Raw genomic sequence first — 25,353 nt, 5'->3', positions numbered from 1 at the left:
CTTTTGGAAGTTACGCTCCAGGTTAGAAATAGTTCCCTGACATTGGGTCACACAATTACAACCCAATTAGCAACATGTTCAAATCCTGTGTTTTAAATTTCATTGTCAAAATAAAATTGTTCCAATATTGACAAACAAAATATTTTACCAGTTATAGCATGTTAATTAGATAATATCTCACCATCACCCGCACAATGAGCTGAATGGATTTCTTCTATGCTATATCACTCTATGATCAGCAGAACAATTCATTGATGGGGAGCGATTGATAAATTTGATAAAAGTAGTATGGCCTCGCAATGCAATTCAGAGTTAAAATATATATCTGTTAGATAAATTTATATCTGTTAGATAAATATATATCTGTTAGTTTGGGGATTCATTCTAAGTAACATATATGGATATAAACAACTTGTTCATTAATAAGGTACCCGATTGGCATGTCAGCCATTGTTTTACCACATGCCTTTCCCTGCAAATATATAACTATTTCTTGCATTTATATAGTGTTCTCTATATACAGAAGACATCTCATAGCTCTTTACACTAAGGAGGAAACAAGGCAAATGAGAGATAAAATGGCGAGGTTAAGATGAGAAAAGAATGATGCAGTTGAAGAGGAGTGTTTTGAGAAGAATTTTGAAAACAGAGAGGTGGATGGCCAAGCAGAGGAACTGGGTATAGAGTTTCAGTAAAGCTCTGAGAGCAAATGAGCAGCTGCAGATTGTGGAACAAGAGATGAGGAGAAATCCAGTGTTAGAGGAACAGAGAGTGTGTGTTGGGATAAAAGGCAGGAGGAGATTATGAAGGAAGAATGGGGTGAGACCAAGGAAAGCCTTAAAACAAGGTCGAGAATTGACATCTGGGACACAGCCAACCAGTGGAGCTTGGAGTGGATGGATGATGGAAGAGTGACACTTAATCTGGGTGAGAATATGAGTTGTATTGCTTGAGATGGAGCCTGTGGAGAGCTGAGATTGGAAAGCCCAGCTATAATGGTGTTACAAAAGTCAAGCCTTGAGATAATAAAGGCATGCATTGTTTTTTTTAAATTTTTCATGGGATTTATTGCCCATCCCTAATTGCCCTTAAGAAAGTGGTGGTGAGCCGCCTTCTTGAACTGCTGCAGTCCATGTGGTGTAGATACACCCACAGTGCTGTCAGGAAGGGAGTTCCAGGATTTTTACCCAGCAACAGGAAAGGAACGGCAATATAGTTCCAAGTCAGGAAAGTGTGTGGTTTGGAGGGGAACTTGCAGGTGGTGGTGTTGCCATGCACCTGCTGCCCTTGTCCTTCTAGGTGTTAGAGGTCACGGGTTTGGATGATGCTGTCAAAGGAGCCTTGGTGAGGTGCCACAATGCATCTTGTAGATGGTACACGCTGCTGCCACTGAGTGTTGGTGGTGGACGGAATGACGTTGAAAGTAGTGGATGGGATGCCAATCAAACGGGTTGCTTTGTCCTGGATGGTGTCGAGCTTCTTGGGTGTTGTTGGTGCTGCACTCATCCAGGCAAGTGGAAATTATTCCATCACACTCCTGACTTGTGCCTTGTAGGTGGTGGACAGGCTTTGGGGAGTCGGGAGGTGAGTTACTCGCCGTGAAGAAGGAAACTGAGCTCAGGGCTAAACTGGATACCGAGTTTTTATATCTCTTGATTCAGTGTGGGACATTGGCTGAGAATTTTGATGGAATTGAGGCCAGAGGCATGGAGGTACTGAGGGGAATGTAAAAGTATTCAGGTGGCGGAAGCTTTGGCTCATTCAGATCTGAATATTAGGCAGGCAATTTCAGAAAGTAAATCCAAAGAGGAAGCAGCAGGATAGAGCTACATGCCATCAATGTACACCTGGAAACTAATCTTAAGTTCCAATAACACTGCTGAAGCATAGCTTGTCGATATTAATAAGCCATTTGTCCCCCTTACATGACCCAATCAACAGAGTAGGAAATGCCATTGGCAGCAATGTAATTCCTGCACTGAGACACATAAAATGACATACAATGAGGAACCAGAAGGCAGCAACCCTTTGGGGTAGACTGCAGATGAGAGACACTAGAGGAGGATCGAGCAGCCAATAGTGTCAACTGTCACTAAACAGTCAAGGAAGCTGAGGACATACAGGCAGCTACAGTCACACACAATGTTGCTTGTGATTTTAACTAGTACAGTCATAGTATTGTAGGCAAGGCAGAAGCGCAGTGGTTAGCACCGCAGCCTCACAGCTCCAGCGACCCGGGTTCAATTCTGGGTACTGCCTGTGTGGAGTTTGCAAGTTCTCCCTGTGTCTGCGTGGGTTTCCTCCGGGTGATCCGGTTTCCTCCCACAGCCAAAAGACTTGCAGGTTGATAGGTTAATTGGCCATTATAAATTGCCCCTAGTATAGGTAGGTGGTAGGGAAATATAGGGACAGGTGGGGATGTGGTAGGAATATGGGATTAGTGTAGGATTAGTATAAATGGGTGGTTGATGGTCGGCACAGACTCGGTGGGCCGAAGGGCCTGTTTCAGTGCTGTATCTCTAAAACTAAAACTAAAAAAAAACAGATTGGAGGGACTTGAGTAAGGAGTCACCATTAGAGGCGGGACTGTAGTTGCATGGAAACCATTTAATTCCAGTCTTTTGGAACAAAGTAAGTTTGAGAAATGCTGTTGGAGATGATGAAAATGCTTAAGGTGAGTTTCTTGAGGAGGAGGGTGATATTGGCAGTTTTGAAGAAGCTGTGCATAGATTTGGAAAAGAGAAACAGATTGATAATGACAGCAAGCATGAGGTCGAAGAAGTCAAGTTGTCACAAGCTGGGATGAGTGGGTATCAAGGAAATAGATGATTGTATAGATAAGATGAGTAAGTTGAGAGGAAGATGGAGGAGAACAGGGAGGTAAAGGCATCATTAGCTGGGAACATTTGGGGCAGTTTAGAGTTTGGGGGAGTAGGAACCAGTCAGAGGAGGGAGAAATAGCTGTTTAGATGACCTCTATTTTCAAATACCAGCCAACAACATAGTGTATGGAAAACGCACTAAATGTCTTGGCTAACTTTCATGGAAATTACTTATCATTCTGAGTAGCTTGTTCACTATCATTCTCTAAATTGTCTTCCGAGTTGCCATCCTCCTTTTTAGATGTGGAAGCGGAATCAGAATATGCACCCATATCCAACACTTGTAAGGACTTCAGCTTCTCAAATGCAGTTTCTTTTACTCTACTAGTTGTAAGTCTGTTGTCTCTGTGAAAAGAAAAGACTGTGTACAGTGTATGTAATATAAGAAAGAGTTTGCAGTTATAAACTATCTTTCATGGCCTCTCAAAGCACATCATAGCTAATGAAGTCTTTTTGATGTGTGCATCATATTGCAGGGAGCTACAGCAGCCAATTTGCATACTAAAAATCCCACTAACAGCAATGAGATAAACAAACAGATAATCTGTTTATTAATGGTGGTTGAGGAATATATATTGGCCACACACTTCCTCGACTTTTCTTCAATCAGAACTTTTATATCTGCATGAGAAGGCAGATGGGCCCCCAGTTTAACATCTCATCTAAAAGATGGCACCTTTGACAGCACTCCATAAGGATTATACTGAAGTTTCAGCCTAGATTATGTGCTCAGATCTCTCAAATAGGGTTTGAACCCACAACTTCAGATCCAAAAACAAGAGTGCTAACCATTAAAACAAATCTGACTGTATGGTGCAATTCAAAATGTACACCAATTGCCATACATTAATTTTTAACATACAATCAGCATTTAGCCAAATAAAGAACATAAAAATGATTAGAAACAGAAAAGAAATCATTAGGTCCAACAAATCTACCCCATTTTGACTAACCTCAATTTTTTTTCTCATCACTTTCCTCATTCCCTTCTTTGCCCAGAAACAAATCTAATTGCTTCTTGAATCCACAATTATGTCTTCTTAAACGACTTTCCCTGGTAATTTAATTCTGTAAATCTATTATCCTTTGAGTGAAAAAGCTCCCCTCTTATTTTTTAACTTACTAAATGTCAACTTGTGTTCTCTATATTTGAAACCTTTTGCCATAATGAACAATTTGCTCAAATCAGCTTTCTATATTCTTGTGCTAGCTAAGAATATACTTTTATTGGTTCCAGTAGCCAATTTATACAACAAGTGCCTTCTCTGGACAGGATATGTGAAAAACACCTCTCCCCTGTTAAATATTTAACAGCCAATGTCAGAATTTGCCTGTTATTATTTTCATTTACCTGGTTGGAATCCATAGATCTTTTCTTTCTTGCCAGTTTTTCTCCAACAATTTTCTTTCCTTCAGGCCTTGCTTAGCTTCACAGACATGGGTGACCTCCAGTCATGAGCTACCTGATGTGGGTCACATCAGAATAAAGCCAAGTCCTGTCCTTACCCAAAATGCACATGCATGTGCTTCCAAAAAGAGTTAATGTAGTGAACAGGACCAGGAATAATTTTCCTCTTTCTGCCCAAGAGAACAGAGACCAATTCTAGTCTTACCTATCACTGCCTGGATATGTTTCCATTTTCCACACCATCCATCCTTTCTGACTGAGATTACCAATTAATGTTGAATTTTGTGCTGTAGGTCAATGCCCACTAGAAACTGGATTCACAGTGCCCAAATATAACTTTTACATCCTAATAATGAAATTGAAGACAGTATGTATTTGATTAAGCCATAAAAAACACATCAGGGTTCAAATTCATTATCACCTGAAACCAGGACAAAATGGTCAGTATGGTCAATTCCCCTCCGTTGGAAATGTATTAATTTTTCTCCATCCTTTTGGTACAACTATAGTCATTTATCAAATGGACTTCTCTTGCTCATCTGACATTCCAACTGTGTTGTACTAGCTGTCCTTCTTTCTCCCTACATTATTGCTGTGTTGTATTTAAGATGCAGGACTTCAAAGACACTTTCTGGTATCACAAAAATCCAATGCACTTTATTGATCAAGAGGAACATAGAAGAGCTGATTGCCAAAATACTGTTGAACTTCCAGTTTTCCTCAGTATTTTCTTCCCAAACTCAACTTATTCAGAATAGACCAAGGATCAAATGATTTAGGATCACAATGCACTGAGCTGTCAGAAGGCCTCAGGTACAGCTATAGAAGGCAGAAGCTTTCCTGTTCATGTGCATCTTTTCTCTATTGAACTCAGCAGCATAAAGGGATCTTGAAGCACCTACAAAGGTGTTCATACTTAAATTCAACTTACCTAAGAAAAATCCCTTTGATGTTTGGTGTGGATTCAAAAGCATTCTCTGGGATGACAGAAATCTGATTGTTCTGGAGGTAAATATATTCAAGAGACTCTGGCAGATCCGAAGGAACATAGGAGAGCTGATTGCCTGAAAGATCCAAAAGCTGAACACAGAAAACAACACATTAAAACAGACATTGTTATACATTATATACCTATCTCATCCTATCTCTTCACCCATCCATCAATCCCTTCTCCCCTAAAACTCGTTGTCAGGTAAGCCCCCCACCCACCAAGAATAAGGAAAATTAATTTTGCCACATGAACATTGATTTTAAACTGCTGATGGTGAAGAAAGAACTTGCTTTAAAAAACAATTGGAGACTTTGGCTGGAGAGAGACTTTAGCATGTCAACCAACAGATAAGTACTTAAAAGGACAAAGGAGCTATTCCCTGCTCCAATTTAATCCACAATGGACTTTTGATTACCAGACGTTGAAGCATTCCAGGTTAACTACTAAGCTGGCCGTATACACAAACAGACGTCGTCGGGCCAGTTTGGTCACATGACTGGCTGACTATTGGAGTTTTTTGAATTTGAGCTTCCAACAGAATTTTGAACTCAGAAGTCTGTTTCCTGCTGGACTGAGAACACCTCTCTCCTGTCTGCTCTCATCTCGCTCTCACCAGCTTTGGTAACCACACATGAACCCCAAGAGAGAAAAGTCTCCTACAGTGAACAAGGTTTAAGAAGAATACTGGGCCCCAACAAAAAGCAAGACTACTTACAAAAGGACAACAGTGAGCTCGAAATAGTAACAAGAAACCCCCTTTAGAGACTGCCTAAAACCTCTCCATTTTATTTTTCTTCTGCTCTTTTCTGTCCCTATTTGCATGTGTGTAGCACGTGTGCATACTAGCATGGGCGCGTCGTATATGCATAGGCTTTAACCGTATTGGAGTTTAAGTTTAAGGTTTCATAAATTTCACTTTTCTTCTCTAAACCTAAAGAAAATCTGGTGTGCTCAGTTCTTTGCCTTATGATTGGAAAGCTGTGAACAAGGATTTACAAAGGGGGAGCTCAAAACACAGTGTGTTTAAAAATAAATCCTGTTACAATAAGATCAGGTGAAGACAGTAAAAGACCCCTAGACACCTTTCTCACCTGGTCTTAACATCATCCTATTGCCTCTTGAACTCATTTATGTTGCTATTTCAAAGATCTTCCATGGTATTCTACAAGTCTATTAGCATTTGAGTGAAAAGATTCCACCTGAAATTCTTCTTACTCCTAACTTATTAATTTTTCAGTTGTGTTGCCTGACATGTGAAAGTATCAACACTGCTAACAAAAGCTGTGGAATCTCACATGACTTCATAGTGTTTAATCAGTGTTTTTTTTGGGGGGTGCCAAGTGGACAGCTAAGCTTCCAGTGTGGTGAGCAGGATGTGCACTATTCACCATATTGTTGTAGATAATAGGCATCCATACTTGTGTCAGCTAATGCAAATGAGGGACTTTAGAGATACAGCACTGAAACAGGCCCTTCGGCCCACCGAGTCTGTGCCGACCATCAACCACCCATTTATACTAATCCTACACTAATCCCATATTCCTACCACATCCCCACCTGTCCCTATATTTCCCTACCAGCTACCTATACTAGGGGCAATTTATAATGGCCAATTTACCTACCAACCTGCAAGTCTTTTGGCTGTGGGAGGAAACCGGAGCACCCGGAGGAAACCCACGCAGACACAGGGAGAACTTGCAAACTCCACACAGGCAGTACCCAGAATTGAACCCAGGTCGCTGGAGCTGTGAGGCTGCGGTGCTAACCACTGCGCCACTGTGCCGCCCCTTAATGCTTGTTTGAGGCCCCCTGTGCAAATTTACCCTGAATGCAGCCAGCTTCTCCCTAATCACATTGCAACAAAAAACTCTGATGTACTGCAATAACACTAGTCCTTTGCCCATTCAACTACCCACTCAATGCAACATGCATTTTCCACATGTGGCCCAGCAAACACAGCCTGACCTCCTCATGAAAATCCCAGCTTCAGGCACACTGTTCCCCAGTACTTCACAGTTGTTCCACTTAACTGAGGGCCAGTGTTCAAAGATCTGACATTAAAAAATGCAGGTATAGCAGAGCAAAAGCAAGTGTATTCATAGCAGTTAACAATCCAACTTTGCCTCTATCACCTAATTCCTTTTGCATGCATGTCCACATCAAGCTTCACTGTTTGCGCCTTGTCCCCTTCCATTCCTCCAGACGTTACTTCTCATTCTCTTCCCTCCATTTTTTGTTTTTAAAATGGTAGCAACAAGTTTAATGGAAAGAACAAAAGACAGACTTGCATGTATATTGCATCTTATCGCAACATCAGAAAACAGCATTGCAATTTAAGTATTGGATAAGAAATTTTAGAAATAAATTGATATGAAGAACACAGGAAATACAAATAATTAGGTGGCAACATAAATCATATTTTAAAAAATATTCAAAAATTACATTGGCCATTTTTGTCTGGAAGCAATGCCATAGAAGATGAATGCAAAAAATTTCAATTATATAGGGTCAAAAACTGTAATGAAAAATTATTTAAGTGATTCTTGATGGAAATTTTTGAACTGTGACAATACCAGATTCATACAACAACAAGTAACCAATTAAACAACTAGTTAACAAGTTCTCCAACATCAGCACTTTCTGCTGTCAAGGGCAATATAAATGTACAGTATTATACTTGCACTATAAAGTAGCACTATTGGGGGTAAAGTAGGACAGTGATTATGGCTGGAATTTTTCATTGGGCGTTTGGCCCCGCCCACTGGCCGAAAAGTCGGTGGCAAGCCCGCCTCCGCTGGGTCTGGATAGCCAGGCCAGGATTTTTCACTCCCCAGGTCTTTAATTGGTCTTGGGTGGGACTTCCACCTCCTGGAGGCAGGAAGTCCCACCTAATGGAGCTGCCGGCCAATCAGCAGGCTGGCAGCTCTTAGTCCCAGCAGCATCACCGGGAGTGGTGAAGGTGAAGCAGGACCCCGGAAGACAGGTACATTTTTAGGTCAATTGTCCGGGCCCTGGCAAGGCAAGGGGGGTGTCGGTTGGGGGGCGGGGGGGGGAAGTGTTGTGCTTTGGGGGTGATTAGAGCTTTGGGTGCGGCCTTCCAAGGGGCACAGGGTGCTCGATCTGCAGGGACCCCCCCCACCCTCAGTCCTCAAGAAGGCTATCTGGTTTTACCAGGCGGGGCTCTTGAGGCTTTTTCCATCCGGCTGCCACTGGTAAAATACCCGTGGTGGTGGGAGGAGGCCCTTAAGTGGCAGTTAATTGGCCACTTAAGGGCCTTGACTGGCTGGGGTGGGTGGGCCATTTCTCACTGCCGCCCCGCATAAAATTGCTCCCCCCCACCACCTCCCACTCAATTCTAGGAGATCCCAACCCCACCCCTGTCACCAGCCTGCAGGTTTGGGGGCTGTAAAATTCCGGATATGTTACTGAACTAGTAATCTAGAGACCTGGACTAATGATCCAGTGACAGAGTTCAAATCATATGATGGCAGCTGGAAAATTTAAATTCAATTAATTACACAAATCTGGAATAAAGAGCTGGCATTGGTAGTGGTGACCATGAAACTAACAGATTGTCAGACACACGCAACTGGTTCACCAATGTCCTTTACAAGAACACAAGAAATAGTAGCAGAAGTAGACCATATGGCCCATTGAGGCTGCTCCGCCATTCAATATGATCATGGCTGATCTTGGGCTTCAATTCCACATTCCTGCCCACTCCCCATATCCCTTGATTCCCTGCGACACCAAGGCCGGAATTTTACACCACCCCAGCGAGACGGATGGTGGTGGGAGGTAGCATAAAATGGAGCGGGGGGCTCCGGGAGGCCTTCCTGGCTGGCTCTCACCTCCGCCCCACTTTACGTGGGCCGCGGGGCCTGGTGGTGGGTGGCGAAAATCGGGCATAGGGTGCCGGATTGAGGGCAGCCCCCACTTCCCCAATCACCCCAAGGACCTGTGACACCCCCTTCCCCCCAAACGACCACTCTTGCCTTGCCAGGCCGCGACCGATCTACCCGGCAAGGCAAACCAAACTTTCATCAGTCCTGGCTCCCTGTTCTTGGCTGGGATGCAGTCCCAGCAGTGGCCACCGCTGCCGGTGGCGCTGCTGGGACTGAGAGCTGCTGGTCTGATGATTGGCCGGCAGCTAAATGAGGCAGGACTTCCTCCGTCAAGCAGGTGGAAGTCCTACCACTGAACAGCTAAAGCTCGGGGACCCATAAAATGCGGGTCGGAACCCCGGGCTAGGCAGATGCGGGTTCGCCACTTACCTTTACGTCGGTGGCCAACTCCCATTCGCCCATCGTAAAATCCAGCCCAAAAGTCTGTCTATCCCAGCCTTAAATGTATTCAAGGATGGAGCATCCACCACTCTCTGGGGTAGAGAATTCCAAAGATTCACAACCCTTTCTCCTCATCTCAGTCCTGAATGATTGACCTCTTATCCTGAGACTGTGTCCCCGTGTTCTAGATTCCCTGACCAGCGGGAACAATCTCTCAGCTTCTACCATTTCAAGCCCTTTCAGTATGCCTCAATTAGACCGCCTCTCATTCTTCTAAACTCCAGAGAATATAAGCCCAATTTACTCAGCCTCTCATCATAGGACAACCCCCTCATCCCAGGGACCAATTGAGTAAATCTTCACTGCAATGCCTCCAGTGCAAGTATATCCTTTCTTAAATGTGGAGACCAAAACTGCACACAGTATTCTGGGTAAGGTCTCACCAAAGTCCTGTACAATTTTAGTAAGACTTCTTTATTCCTGTATTCCAATCCCCTTGCAATAAAGGCCAACATGCCATTTGCCTTCCTAATAGCCTGCTGCACCTGCATGTTAACTTTATGCCTTCCTTATATGAGTACCCACAAGTCTCTCTGAACATTTTTACGACCAAAGTGAACAACTTCTCACTTCCCTACATTATACTCCATTTGTCATCTTGTTGCCCATTCACTTAACCTGTCTATATCTCTTTGCAGCCTCTCTACGTCCTCTCCGCAGTTTACCTTTCCACCAAGCTTTGTATCATCAGCAAACTTAGATACATTACTCTCTGTCTCTTCATCCAAGTCATGAATATAGAATGTAAATAGCTGAGGCCCCAGCACTGAATCTTGCGGCACTCCACCATTCACTGCGTGCCAACTTGAAAATGCCCCATTTATGCTCACTCTCTGCGTCCTGTCTGCGCGCTGTAATGTTCTAATTCTATCCACGCTAATATATTACCCCCAACACCATGGGCCCTTATCTTGCCTATTAATCTTTCATGTAGCACCTTATCGAATGCCTTTTGAAAATCCAGGTATACTACATCTATTGGTTCCCCTTTATCTACCCTACTAGTTACATCCTCAAAAAACTCTAATAGATTTGTCAAACAGGATCTCCCTTTAGTAAAACCATGCTGACTTGTTCTAATCATACTACTTTTCCAAGTGCAATGTTAAGACTTCTTTAATAGTAGTTTCCAGCATCTTCCCAACGACTGATGTTAGGCGAGGGAAGGAAATCTGCCATCCTTACCCGGTCAGGCCTATATGTGATTCCAGATCCACAGCAATGTGGTTGACTCTGAACTATTCTCTGAAATAGCCAAGCAAGCCACTGTGGTTGTATTCAATAAGGTGGTTCACCACCACCTTCTCAAGGACTATGAGGGATGGGTAATATATGCTGGCCTTGTCAGCGACACCCACATCCCATGAATGAATAACAAAAACTATTGACAGCAGTTCACAGATTTAATATTACTGAATTTCTATGGAGGAAAATTTCTGCAATAATATTATTCCTTTGTAATTTTCATTAGCTTTGTTTTGAAACCATACAAAAATTTTAACATTATGTTTTCCCTCAATTTTCTCCACTTCTTAATTGGAAATGTTTACCACAATTTCTCAAACTCCAGGGGCTAGATTTTCAAAGCAGGGCTGGGAACCCGACACTTGGTTGAATTTTAAGTCCTGACCCCGCGCTTGAGCTGCATTGCTCTCACAAAGCTATTTTTAAATGTAAATGCCCTAATTGGGCAGGAAGTGAGCTCAGCGCCCAATTAGAGGTAGCGGCGCCTCCAGGACGGGCTGCCGCTGCCTTGCTGAAGATAGCAGGCAGCTCCTTAGAGGATAGCAGGCAGCTCCTTAGAGGCAGTTCCGATGAAGGGTCACTGACCCGAAACGTTAACTCTGCTTCTCATTCCACAGATGCTGCCAGACCTGCTGAGTGGTTCCAGCATTTCTTGTTTTTATTTCAGATTTCCAGCATCCGCAGTATTTTGCTTTTACCTTAGAGGACCAGCAGCGTGCCGGGTATGGAAGTGGCCATGCTGGCTAGATGACAGCAGAGCGTTCAAACCAGTGCAAGTAGGCCTAGGAAAGGTCAGCTTAAATGTAATGGAAAGTTTCTGATGCCCTCACAGTGAACCCAACAGCTGTGCACTAATGTGCACCAGACTGTTTGGGTTCGCCAAATTAAAGATTGAAAATTCTAATCACGACCACACAGGCCCCTTGGGGCTTACAGGGCCATTAATTGGCAGTGAGTGTGTTTTCCTAACCCTCCCCCACCAAACCCCGCCCCAGCCCTGCACCCACAGGCACTTTGAAAATTCAAAACTGTCCCAGTGCCATCAAGATCCCGAGACAACCTCTGGGACAGTGATTCTGAAATCCTGCCTGCACCAGGTCCCAACCCCACAACCTTTTGAAAATCCGGCCCCAGCAGCTTTCTATGGACATATCAAACTGTGGCTGTACTATTTTTATGTTATAGATATGTCATTCAGAAAGTTTCATGAGAGTTAAAAGTACATAAGAAAGAGAAGCAGGATTAGGCCAGTTGGACCCTCGAGCCTATTCGGCCATTTAATAAGATCACAGCTGATTCTTAACCGCAACTCTACTTTCCTGCTCAATTCCCATATCCCTTGAATCCCTTAGAATCCAAAATTCTATCGATCTCAGCCTTGAATAGACTCAATGACTGAGCATCCATAACCCTTTACTGTAGAGAATTCCAAAGATTTACAACTTTCTGAGTGAAAAACATTACTTCTCATCTCAGTCCGAAATGGCTGCCCCCTTTATCCTGAGACTCTCTAGTCAGTGGAAATAGCCTCTCAGCATTTACCTTGTCAAGCCCTCTCAGAATCTTGTGTTTTGACGAGATCACCTCATTCTTCTAAACTCCTGAAAGTATAAGCCCATTGTACTCAACATCTCTTCAGGACAACACTCTCATCCCAGAAATTAATCTAATGAACCTTTGTTGCGCCCCTCTAAGACAAGTTAGGTATGAGCACCAAAACTGCACACAGTATTCCAGGTGTAGTCGACCAAAACCCTATACAACTGCAGCAGGACCTCCTTACCTTTGTACTCCAACCCCTTGCAATAAAGACCAGCCATTTGATATCACTTGCCTTCCTAATTGTTTCCTGTATCTGCATGTTAACTTTCTGTGTTCCTGTACAAGGACACCCAAATCCCTCTGAACACCAACATTTAATAGTTTCTCACCATTTAAAAAGTATTCAGTTTTTCTGTTCTTCCTAACAAAGTGAATTTCCTCTCATTACCCCACATCATACTCCATCTGCCACCTTCTTTCCCACTCACATATCTATATCTGTCTATATCCCATTGCAAATTCTGTGATGAATTTTCTGGCAGGCGTTGAGACCCCAACAACAAGACGATGTTGGGGAGTTGGGGGGTGGGGGGGTGGTCCTAGGACACACATGTTGTCAGTGCGCCTTCTGGCACAAACTTCTGAGAAATGACCTCCTAATTGGCCGCCTCTGTATTCAATATCCTTACACGTTCCCTAGGCAGGAGGCCCAATCAGAAGACCCACAGCACAGGACAGCCAGTAGGCCCAATGGGAGAAGTGGGCATTGCATAAACAGAAAGGCAATCGTGAGGGCGCCTTAACATGGAGATGCACTTTGATGCCTTCTGAAAATCTGAGAAGAAAGTGGTCCACAGCTGGTAGAGCCATCAGTGTGGAGGCGAAGCCCCTACACAGGTTTGGTTTTGGCTGCAGTGACCTTTCATCCTGGCGACTCCTTCATTGGCTCAGATGGCCCTCCGGTTTGCCTCCGGGAAACCGCCTCCAAGGAGCTGACGGCCTTCGCACAGCGGGGGACTGCTCCAATAGCAGGAAGCTGCCGTCACTTTTAGAAAATGGCCCCTAAATAGGACCTTAATTGTCTTAATTGGCTGCCTACCTCCCTGGAGTGGGCAGCTGACTTTGTTCCAAACCCACCCCCTGGTAAATTTCCCCGCAGGTGGGAAGGTGTCATGGAGCCACCCTCACATGCTTTCCCTCTAGTTTTACGCTCCTCCCATCTCCAAACCCATCTCCATGGGGCTGGGAAAATTCAGCCCTTTGTGTCCTTACTTTCCTACTTAACTTTGTATTGTCAGCAAACTTGCATACATTACACTTGGTCCCTTTATCTAAGTCATTAATATAAATTGCAAATAGCTGAGGCCTGAGCACTGCTCCTTGCAGCACCACACAACTAACAACCTGCCTAACTGAAAATGATCAATTTATTCCTATTTTCTGTTTTCTGTCCTTTAACCAATTCTCTATTCATGCTAATATATTATCTCCCAATTCCATGAGCAACAAAACTTTTGTGTGGCACCTTATCAAATGCCTTTTGAATATCCAAATATACTACATCCTCTGGTTTCTCAGGTCCCTGTACCACTTCCTTAATAATAGATTCCAGCATTTTCCTGATGACTGATGTCAGGATAACTGACTGGTAGTCACCTGTTTTATCTCTCTCTCCTTTTTTGAATAACGGTATTACATTTGCTACCTTTCAATCCACTGGAACCGTTCTAGAATCTAAGACATTTTGGAATATCAAAACCAGTGCATCCACTATCTTTGCACTCATCTCTTTTAAAACCCTAGGATGTAGGCCAGTAGGTCCTGGGGATTTGTTGTCTTTCACTCCCTTTTAATTTCTCCAGTACTTTTTCTTTGCTAATATTAATTAGCAAATTAAGTAATTCTCATTAGACCCTTGATTCACCACTATGTCTGATATATTTTGTGTGCTTTCTAATGTGAAAACAGATACAAAGTATTTATTTAATGTCTCTGTCATTTCTTTATTTCCCATTATAATTTCTCCTGTCTCAGCCTCTAAGGGACCCACGTTTACTTTTGCTCATCTTTTCCCTTTTACATACTCATAGAAACTTGTACAATCTGTTTTCATGTTTCTCACTAGCTTTGATGTTCTATTTTCTTCCTCTGTATCAATTTTTTGGTCATCCTTTGCTGGTTTCTAATACTCTCCTAATCCTCAGGCTTACTAACATTCCTGTAACAGTATAAGCCTCTTCTTTCAATCTAATGCTATCCTAACCTCTTTAGTTAGTCACTGATGGATCTCTTTCCCAATGCATTTTAGTTCTCAGTGGAATATAGATTAATTGAGAATTATGAAATATTTCTTTATATGTTCACCATGTCCTTCTAAGTTTGCTGGTTGGAGTCTCTATCAGTATTTCAGAAGAATTAATTAATTTCAACACCCCCAAGGAATATGGACTGTACTTTAGTTATAGGGGAGGTCTGCATGGTCTCTGCTATTTCTATGGGTAAATACATAACTCAGACTAAGAAAGTCCTGCTTCATGACAAGTTAAGGCCTCAGTGCCCATGGACCAACATGGGGAAAAAGGTTTCTGCTCCTGAACGCTCTTGCCCTCCACTCAATTAAGTAAAGGAATAGTTTAGTTTATAATGATCATAATTTATGAATAGCGATGCCAACACTCACTGTCTAGACTCATGCATGAAGAATGGGTGAGGTAATAGAAACCCCCAACACGAGCAAGCATCTTCAGAAAAGAAAAGAAGAAAACAATTGCAAGGGATCATGGATAGAAAAATGCTATTCTTGCAATTTCCCCAGCAATTTGTTCAGATAGTACAGTTGATCTTGATAATCTCTTACCTGTAGAGTAGACAATCGTTTCCATGCCCCTGGATAGACAGAATTCAGTTTAAGTTTGTTATTACTCAAGAAGAGCTCCTTCAATTTTGTCATTCCAGAGAGTGATCCATCGGGAATTGAATTAATTTCATTTTCCTTCAGCTTCAATACATGCAAATTCTTTGGCAGACCACGAGGCACTACATTTAGGTTATTTCCAGAAAAATCCAAAGATTCTAGCAGTCTCATTTTCCGGAATGCTTCTGGGTGGATTTTGGGACTCGTTAGTTTATTGTAACTCAGATTAAGCTCTATTAAAAAGTATGTGTGAGAGAAATCATTTCTGGAAATTTCCGAGATTTGATTATGGAGAAGCATTAACGTCTTCACCCGTCGTGGTAAGCCACTTGGAATTCTTTCGAGCATATTATTGTAGAGGTGAAAGGTGTGGAGTTTTTTAAGCCCCTTGAATGCAAGTGGATGAATTGCTTTTGCCCTTATCTTGTTATTATGAAGCAAGAGATATTCAAGATTTTTTATTTGCGTCAGCCAGTTACCAGGTATTGATTTAATGGCATTTTTCTCCAGATGTAAGAGGATAATATTTCGAGGTAACCCACTTGGTATCTGAGTCAGATTGTTACTTGACAAGTCCAGGTATTCCAAGCTTGACAGTTTCCTTAATTCAAGAAGATCAAAGGTCAAGTAAAATTAAGAAATAATTTACATATTTCTACAAATGCTGTAGCAGCCTGATCATTATGCAATCTGTGCTCCCAGCAGAATGGCTTAAGATTCAAATTAATTGCAAAGTTACAAGTCATTTAATTCTGCATGCTATCCTCTTTAGGTGAGTTCACCATTCTTGACTGATCTTGTATATGGAATTCCTCAAGAAATACAAAGCTTTACTTTGGATGGAGAAGACTAACTGGGATAGTTTTAGATGACCAGTGATTTAAGAATGCTCCATGGTAGAGAACAGGTAGTCTAGTAATCGTACTGGACTATTAATTCAGAGGTCTACTGCTAGTGTTCTAACTCACATCAAGTCCCATTCACCCATCACCCCTTTGCATGCTGACCTACAATGGCTTCTGGTATGGCAATGCCTCAATATTAAAATTCTCATCCTTGTTTTCAACACCCTCCCTGGCCTCACCCCTCCCTAGCTCTGTAACTATCTCCAGCCCTACAAGGTTCTGAGGTTGCTGTGCTCCTTCAATTCTGGTTACTTGTGCATTCCCGATTTTCAGACCTTTACCATTGGGATTCATCTAGGCCCTACGCTGTGGAATTCCCTCCATAAACCTCTCCACCTCTTTCCTTCTTTACAACACTCCTTAAAATCTACTTCTTTGACCAAGATTTTAGTCACCTGTCCTAATATCTTTTTATATGGTTCAGTGTCAAATTTTGTTTGATAGTGCTCCTGTGAAGCTCTGTAGGGTTTTTACTAGGTTAAAGGTACTGGATAAATGCAAGTTGTTGTCATGAATTTAAATCCCACCACAGCAAGTTGTGAAATTGAATTTAATAAATCTGATAATTTGTTTGGCTGACAGCAGGAAAAATGACCATGAAAGCTGTCCAAGGACACATTTTTAAAAAACAGATGCTGCACAATCATTCCCTAGCTGGGATCTGAGTTGAAATGAACGACTTATTTGCCTTCTGTGTGAAATAAGTTACCCATTCTCAACCCAGTTCAGTAAGTGAGTGAATCTACAAATAAAACAGCAATCTCTTTCAGAAATTCCATCAGGTTAGGTGGTGTGTAATAAATGGAATATATCACACTTGTGCACTGGGAGGCATTATACATTTGGAGTTAAGGCATTGTCACGCATACAAGAAGTGCAATGATACAACAATTATGGACAAAATCGGAAGAGTTATAAAAACTGACTTTGTCATTTAAAAATGAACCTTTCTTTTAAAAAGTGAACAATACTCCAAAATGGCCACGAAAGAAAAAGGCTTGGCCTTTATGTGTTCAAACTGTCTGACAAGGATAAAGGAAAATCTTCAAAGATAAGATATGTCAATTTAACCCATCCTACACCCATCCTAAAACATTACAGAATTGAATGTCTTCTTCTGAAACAAAGAAGGTGGGAAATAGCCATGTCCTGGGTCATTGTGCAACCACCATGGGGAAGAGACCAGAGCGTCTCCGACCAGGAGGAAAGAAGTAACACAGCTTTACCTTAAATAAAGCAGCCTAGAGAGAGACTCCAGAGAGAGAGAGAAGAAAAGCAACATCCAGCAGCTTGTTTCCAGCAAACTAGAAGGCATGTGCCCTGTTGTAGAATCCTACATCTACACTAGATAGCAGTGAACTAGAAGTGATCCATCGTATTCAACTGAACTTTCAACCAACAGAGAAATCTACCATCACCTCAGGCCTGCAACCCACAAGAACTTGATTTCCAAGAGAATTCAACAGATTTACATGACCTCCCCCGAAACCTAAACTGCCCCCTTCACCCCACTTATCATCACTTACCCCTTTTTTCCTCTCTATCTGTCTCTTGTAACCAGGGAAAGGGTTGGCCCACTCAAGGACAGAGATGGGAATCTATGCGTGGAGCCAGAGGAAATGGGCGAGGTACTAAATGAGTACTTTGCATCAGTATTCACCAAGGAGAAGGACTTGGTGGATGATGAGCCTAGGGAAGGGAGTGCAGATAGTCTCAGTCATCTCATTATCAAAAAGGAGGAGGTGTTGGGTGTCTTGCAAAGCATTAAGGTAGATAAGTCCCCAGGGCCTGATGGGATCTACCCTAGAATACTGAGGGAGGCAAGGGAAGAAATTGCTGGGGCCTTGACAGAAATCTGCATCCTCATTGGCTACAGGTGAGGTCCCAGAGGACTGGAGAATAGCCAATGTTGTTCCTTTGTTTAAGAAGGGTGGCAAGGATAATCCAGGAAATTATAGGCCGGTGAGCCTTACGTCAGTGGTAGGGAAATGATTAGAGAGGATTCTTCGGGACAGGATTTACTCCCATTTGGAAACAAATGAACTTATTAGCGAGAGACAGCATGGTTTTGTGAAGGGGAGGTCGTGTCTTACTAATTTGATTGAGTTTTTTGAGGAAGTGACGAAGATGATTGATGAGGGAAGGGCGGTGGATGTTGTCCATATGGACTTTAGTAAAGCCTTTGACAAGGTCCCACATGGCAGACTGGTGCAAAAGGTGAAGTCACACGGGATCAGAGGTGAGCTGGCAAGATGGATACAGAACTGGCTCAGTCACAGAAGACAGAGGGTAACAGTGGATGGGTGTTTTTCTGAATTGAGGGATGTGACTAGTGGTGTTCCGTAGGGATCAGTGCTGGGACCTTTGCTGTTTGTAGTATATATAAATGATTTGGAGGAAAATGTAGCTGGTCTGATTAGTAAGTTTGCGGACGACACAAAGGTTGGTGGAGTTGTGGATAATGATGAGGATTGTCAGAGGATACAGCGGGATATAGATCAGTTGGAGACTTGGACGGAGAAATAGCAGATGGAGTTTAATCCGGACAAATGTGAGGTAATGCATTTTGGAAGGTCTAATGCAGGTGGGAGGTATACAGTAAATGGCAGAACCCTTAGGAGCATTGACAGGCAGAGAGATCTGGGCGTACAGGTCCACAGGTCACTGAAAGTGGCAACGCAGGTGGATAAGGTAGTCAAGAAGGCATTCGGCATGCTTGCCTTCATCGGTCGGGGCATAGAGTATAAAAATTGGCAAGTCATGTTGCAGCTGTACAGAACCTTAGTTAGGCCACACTTAGAATATTGCGTCCAATTCTGGTCGCCACACTACCAGAAGGACGTGGAGGCTTTGGAGAGGGTACAGAGGAGGTTTACCAGGATGTTGCCTGGTCTGGAGGGCATTAGCTATGAGGAGAGGTTGGAAAAACTCAGATTGTTTTCACTGGAACGACGGAGGTGGAGGGGCGACATGATAGAGGTTTACAAAGTTATGAGCGGCATGGACAGAGTGGATAGTCAGAAGCTTTTTCCCAGGGTGGAAGAGTCAGTTACTAGGGGACATAGGTTTAAGGTGCGAGGGACAAAGTTTAGAGGGGATGTGCGAGGCAAGTTTTTTACACAGAGGGTGGTGAGTGCCTGGAACTTGCTGCCAGGGGAGGTGGCGGAAGCAGATACGATAGCGGCGTTTAAGAGACCTCTTGACAAATATATGAATAGGAAGGGAATAGAGGGATATGGGCCCCGGAAGTGCAGAAGGTGTTAGTTTCAGCAGGCATCAAGATCGGCGCAGGCTTGGAGGGCCGAATGGCCTGTTCCTGTGCTGTACTGTTCTTTGTTCTTTGTTGTGTGTGTTTATGTGTGGTGTGTGTGAGAGTGATGCGGTTCCAACAATTTTGGGATAAGGCTAATTGATCAATAAACAACTGATTTTCTGTTTTTAACCCCACAATAAAACCTGTCGCTGTCTGATTATTTGACCAATAAAACACCAAGGGGTTAAACCCTAATAACAAGACACATTTGCTGAGGTCAGATGGGGAGTTGAACAGTGGGAACCGTCCACATCTCGCCATAACAGCATCAAGTTGGGGCAGAGTAGTGCTTTGATTTAAGGTTGGCTATGTCTGACCTGTATTTTTGGGAACTGAAAGTGGAAATTTGCAAAGAAATTTAAACAACAGCATAAGGAATTTACAGAAAATCCTTTGTGGAAGTTGCAGGGTGGAAATATTAGTATATTTTGAAAGCTATAAAGAACACAAATTTGCAACTAAAGTGCTTTTGTTCTGCTCTATATCTCCAAAACATCTTTACCATGCAAGGTCCTTACCAAAATGTTTCATTGTCTATTCCATCATTGGTTATGTAATTGTTGTGAAGATACAGTTCTCGAAGATTTGAAAGATTATCAAAAGCTCCTTTAGGAATCTTTTCAAGCTTATTGTTCTGCAAAAATTTGAATATAAAAAGAGTGCAATGAAGCAATTATATTGAACTTGAAACAAATGCTACTGACTTTTTAAAAAAAATGATTTTCACTTACTTTTAAATGTAATTTGAATAATTCCTTTGGCAAATTCTTGGGAACGTACTTCAAGAAATTACTTGACATGATTAATATTCCGACACCATCAGATCCATTAAACATATGATCAGGTAATCCTGCATCCGTAAGCTTATTGTTATGGAGATAGATAGACCTATTAAGATAGAGAAAAAATAACTGCCAATAATTTAAAAAATGACAACATTATCAAATATAATCAAAAATTGCAAAATCTAAAAATATAGTTGTCAAGAAAACCCTCAAAAAGGAAAGACAGTAGGATTAATATTTAAGAATTTCCCAACTATATTTAAAGAGGAAGTCCAGCTTGTAACAAATACACTTTTTTCCACACCAGATGTAATTGTTTTTCTTTCATATATTGTATATTCTAGTTAGGTTAACTAACTGATTTAATTACTGCAAGATTTTGGTTCATTGATAAAACAGATATGTCAATTTTAAAAGACTATCTCTATGACCCAAGATTCTGGAATGATTGTAGAGGAAACTAAGAAGAAATAACCTGCATATATGTAGCAGGTTCTGGACATCCCAAATTGCTTCACTGCCAATTAATTGCTTTTGCTTTTGTTGTTTTGCAGACAAACATGGCAGCTAATGGTATTCGACTGTTAAAGCAGTTGTAATGTTAACTAGTTTATTGACGTGGGTCTAATTTTCCTCTCTTTTATTTTTTTCCAATTTACTTCTGCCTGTCCTGAAAATACTGTCTGAAAGATCCACAGGTCCCAGCCATCCTCTAGCTGACCTTTATCCTACACAAGCCCGGACAATGAGTATTGACAGGCTAATTGACTGTGAGGCCACAAGATCCATGCTAGATCCTGTCCTCACCCAATAGCCACACATATACACTTTCTAGGTGTCACTGAATAATGATTCAGAATAGGATCAGGAGGCACTGAGGCCAACTGCAATGGTTCATTATTACCCCAGCTGAGATTAGTTACTCAACTCAGGCCAGGGAACAATTTTGAGGTATTTCTGGCATATGTAGCTCAATACCACAAAACTGGTAATCTTTGTATCATTTGTATTTTGAACTTTTAATATGACCATTCTGCATTAGTTTAGATTAGTTACAACAATTCTAACTTACTCCCAGTTTGACATTTCCAACAAATATCTCTTTAGTTCTTAGATAAGTTAAACTGTTGTGTATAAAACATTGAAACATAATTTGAAAATAATCTATTCTGGAGTAAAATATGCTTTGTTACCAGCTGGATTTTGCTGTACTTCCTGGTTCAGAATAAACAACATTTTTTTTCCCCAAGAAAATGTCTAAATTTTAAGCTTTCTGAATAGCACAATATTTCTATTTAAAATGAGTGATATAACTTTGGATAATTTGTCATGATGGCTTGATTTACTCTTTATCTTTAGTCTCATACCTAATCTAATCTGTTCCTTGTTTTTATTCCCTCTATTGTTCCTGAGCCATCCTTTGGCTGAGGCTGCAAGGGCACAAGTACCTCTCTTCTAATAACCTTCAGAAGCAACTGTTAGAAGGCATAGGAACTGGCCTCTAACCTTAAGGAGAAGCATCTGAACTCCATTGAACACTTCCCCAAAACATGGTTAAGCTTGAGAGCTTTTAGAAGAAGAGATTCAAAACTTTGCAAATTTGTGTTTCATGCTGAGATATACCCTCCTATCAAACCTTTAACAAATGCTTTAACATGAGCACTGGGACCTATTTTGTCTGTAACCTGGAAATTATTGTCAATGATTTTGGTGAACACGTTCCTCTATCCACTATTATAATGCAGGTCTTAACCTCTGTATTTTAAATAAGTGGTTGGTACTACTGCATAATGACAGAGGAATGTAATACAGTATGTAAAGTGTTTATTCATTTATCTTACAACAGGCATTTCTAGGCTAGAGTCAGTTATCAGGTGACATTTGAGTCAACTGTTTCATTAGATAACCCTAGACTGAGACTCTCTCATGCTTTGCTTCTGATAGAGTAGATATTGTCTTCAAAATTATAGGACACTTGAAGGAAATTGGTAACCTGACCTTCTGCTTGACTTAATGATTACTTCTGGCCTGGCTAACAGCATCTGCTGCTAAGTTGTGGCTCAGTCAGTTGCTAGCACACTGGGCTCTCAGTTATAAAGGTTGTGGGTTCAAGTCCCACTTGAGCACTAAAATCAAGGGAGTAAAAACAAGAAATGCTGGAACCACTCAGCAGGTCTGGCAGCATCTGTGGAAAGAGAAGCAGAGTTAACATTTCGGGTCAGTGACCCTTCTTCGGAACTGACAAATATTAAAAATGTCACAGGTTATAAGCAAGGGGGGTGGGGCAAGAGATCCATCTCACTTGCTTATAACCTGTGACATTTTTAATATTTGTCAGTTCCGAAGAAGGGTCACTGACCCGAAATGTTAACTCTGCTTCTCTTTCCACAGATGCTGCCAGACCTGCTGAGTGGTTCCAGCATTTCTTGTTTTTATTTCAGATTTCCAGCATCCGCAGTATTTTGCTTTTAAAATCAAGGGAGTGTTGCACTATCAGAGGTGGTGTCTCTTGGATAAGACATTAAATGAAGGCCAGGCCTGCCCCCTTGGGTAGATGTAACAGATCCTATGGCACTATTTGAATAAGAGTAGGGGAATTATCCCTGGTGTCCTGGTCAATATTTATCCCTCAATCAAAATCATAAAAACAGACTGTCTGATCATTATCACATTGATATTTGTGGAAGCTTGCTATGCACAAATTGGCTGCCATGTGTCTTATATTACAACAGTGACCACACTTCAAAAAGCACTTCATTGGCTGTGAAAAGCTTGGGGATGTCTTTGGTTATTGAAGATGTTATATAAATGCAAGTCTTTCTTTCCTTTTCTAATTGGACAATGAGTGCAATTAACCGTCACAACACATTGGTGAATTGCACCATGAAAAAGTTCACAGAAAAATGGACAGTTTCACGGAACACAATCTTCTAAATGCCAGTAAACATTCCTTTGTACATAATAGATAGGGTCGCTAGTTGTCCATTTTCATGGGGAAAATGGACAGAATTATTGAATGTGCTTATTAAAACAATTATATAAATCCTAGAATTACATGCAATAAACATAGAATTTGACTTATTCAGTCCTGTAAATCAGTAACTCTGATTATAATCTTTCCCAAAAGGAAATCACCCGATAGGGTTTTCATGCTGCGGATAGGAAGAATTTTCCTGGGTTTCCAACAGGTTTTGTGACATGATTAAAATAATGACATTACTAAGAAAGTTCATGGTAGTTATGAATGGCTTGGTATCTGAAAATCTTTGTATATTAGAAATAAGATAAAAGAGGCAAGTGTTTTGTATATCATATATTGAAGTGGTGCCTGCACATCCCCTAACATAATTTAAGGCTCCCCAAAATGGCCCAATAAGGAATGCACCACCTGGTGTGGCATTCACCATACAAACCAGGGAGATCCTTGCTGAATTAGCTGATCTCAGCCAGGGCAGCAGTTGGGATAGTGAGTTGGCGCTAACTGAATTTTTAAAAAATCACCCAAGTCTCCAGATCACTGGCTAGTGGGCCCTGCTAAAGAGTGCACTGATGTGAATACGGTTGGGTTTAGCTCTGGCATTCTCCAAGGTTAAATACTCTGCTGGTACTGTCTAGAAGAATGTCCATTTGAGCAAGGACTGATGACACTGGTGGATCTGTACCCCAGCACAAGTCAGTGACTCTGGGAGAAAAGAGGAGAAAACTGGGGCAAAATGCTTTCTGCCTAGTGTGATGGTGATGAGGGCTGTTTAGACCAATCAACTTTAATATACTCTGATTTGTTTCTGTGATATAAATATATATCAATTCACATGACAAATCATACCTTAGATTTGGCTTCTGCCCAAAAGTGAGGGGATAGATCTTTGTAAGGTAATTTGCTGCAACATCTGCACTAACCAAGGTTTTCGGCAGGTATTTTGGAGCAACTGTAAGCTGAAAAATATACAATAGCCAATCACTGTCCTGTCTAGTTAAATTAAAGGAATGAGTCAAACTCAACTCCAGAACATACACCACTGATACAAACATGCTTCTAATTACTGGCCAACTGTGTGGGCAAGACAGTGACTATGCAAATAATTTAGTCATATATCATTGTGACGCAAGTTTTGCTTATTTTGCTTGTGAAAATAGAGTTCTAACTTTTAAGGTATTCCTTTTGTAAATCAAACTAAGATGTCCATTAAATATCAGTAGAGCACCACTAGTAAACCAGTTTTTCCATTTTTCCAATTCTGAAATCAACTATTTCGAAAGCTTCTGTATGAACTTCCAAATATTACAGGCAGCTTTACATTATGCACCCATAGCCAAAAGGAACTGGGTTAAAGCTAGTCGAGCATATTCCATATTGAACCCTTAGAGCCAACACATGCAAAAGATTTTCACCCTATTAATCTGGACTGGATTTGAACCAAGCCATAGAGGTGAATGCAAAAATGTGCTAACTTAGTGCTTATTTTGTGATGCTTGAAATAAAAATATGAAGTTTAAATTGATCTGGGTAACAATTAATTTGTTTTTGATCCACAAATAGTTACCTCCTAACAGGACGAATACCGCTGTCAAGGAGTTCTGTGTTCCTTTTGTAGGGAGCCATGACACCAAAAACAATTAGGAGCACTCTATCCTTCTGATGGCAGTACTTTCGCACTTCAATTTGTTCTGTTTCTTGAATTACCAGATACATAGGGCTGGATTTTGTGTAGGAGGTGGGGCTCTCGGTGCCGGGTGAAAAGGCGGGGGAACTCCGCCTCTTCGTTTTCACGCTCCCACCCCCCAGAGCGATCCTCCGGTGCTTTTCAATTAAAGGTTTATGAGCCGGGATCCCCGTCCCTTTAAAGGTGGCGATCCCACCTCGATTAGCTGCCAACCAATCAGAGCGCCAGCAGCTCATTGAGTATTGGCAGCGCCACTGGAAGCGGGGGCCACTGCCAGTACTACAGAGGCCTCAGACTCAGCCCCAGCGCTGAAACCCCAGAAAAGAGGTAGATGAGGCAGGGTCACCAGGGCCAGTCC

The 25,353-nt window shown here is 41.8% G+C and overlaps 1 protein-coding gene across 1 annotated transcript in view; it reads right to left on the bottom strand.

The window, feature by feature from the left end:
• podn (podocan) overlaps nucleotides 1-25,353 on the bottom strand; it is a 65,445-nt gene continuing 40,092 nt past the window's right edge. Inside the window, exons 5-10 of the mRNA XM_068036427.1 lie at nucleotides 24,158-24,267; nucleotides 20,278-20,434; nucleotides 20,065-20,180; nucleotides 15,272-15,929; nucleotides 5,222-5,370; nucleotides 1-3,227 (exon numbers count right to left, since the gene is read on the bottom strand). Of these exons, the coding sequence (XP_067892528.1) occupies nucleotides 3,050-3,227; nucleotides 5,222-5,370; nucleotides 15,272-15,929; nucleotides 20,065-20,180; nucleotides 20,278-20,434; nucleotides 24,158-24,267 (1,368 nt within the window). The 3' untranslated portion in view covers nucleotides 1-3,049. The remainder of the gene's footprint in view (nucleotides 3,228-5,221; nucleotides 5,371-15,271; nucleotides 15,930-20,064; nucleotides 20,181-20,277; nucleotides 20,435-24,157; nucleotides 24,268-25,353) is intronic.

This window comes from Heterodontus francisci, chromosome 8 (assembly GCF_036365525.1).
Source record: "Heterodontus francisci isolate sHetFra1 chromosome 8, sHetFra1.hap1, whole genome shotgun sequence".
Lineage (NCBI taxonomy): Eukaryota > Metazoa > Chordata > Chondrichthyes > Heterodontiformes > Heterodontidae > Heterodontus > Heterodontus francisci.
This window is presented reverse-complemented; position numbering and strand designations above follow the sequence as displayed.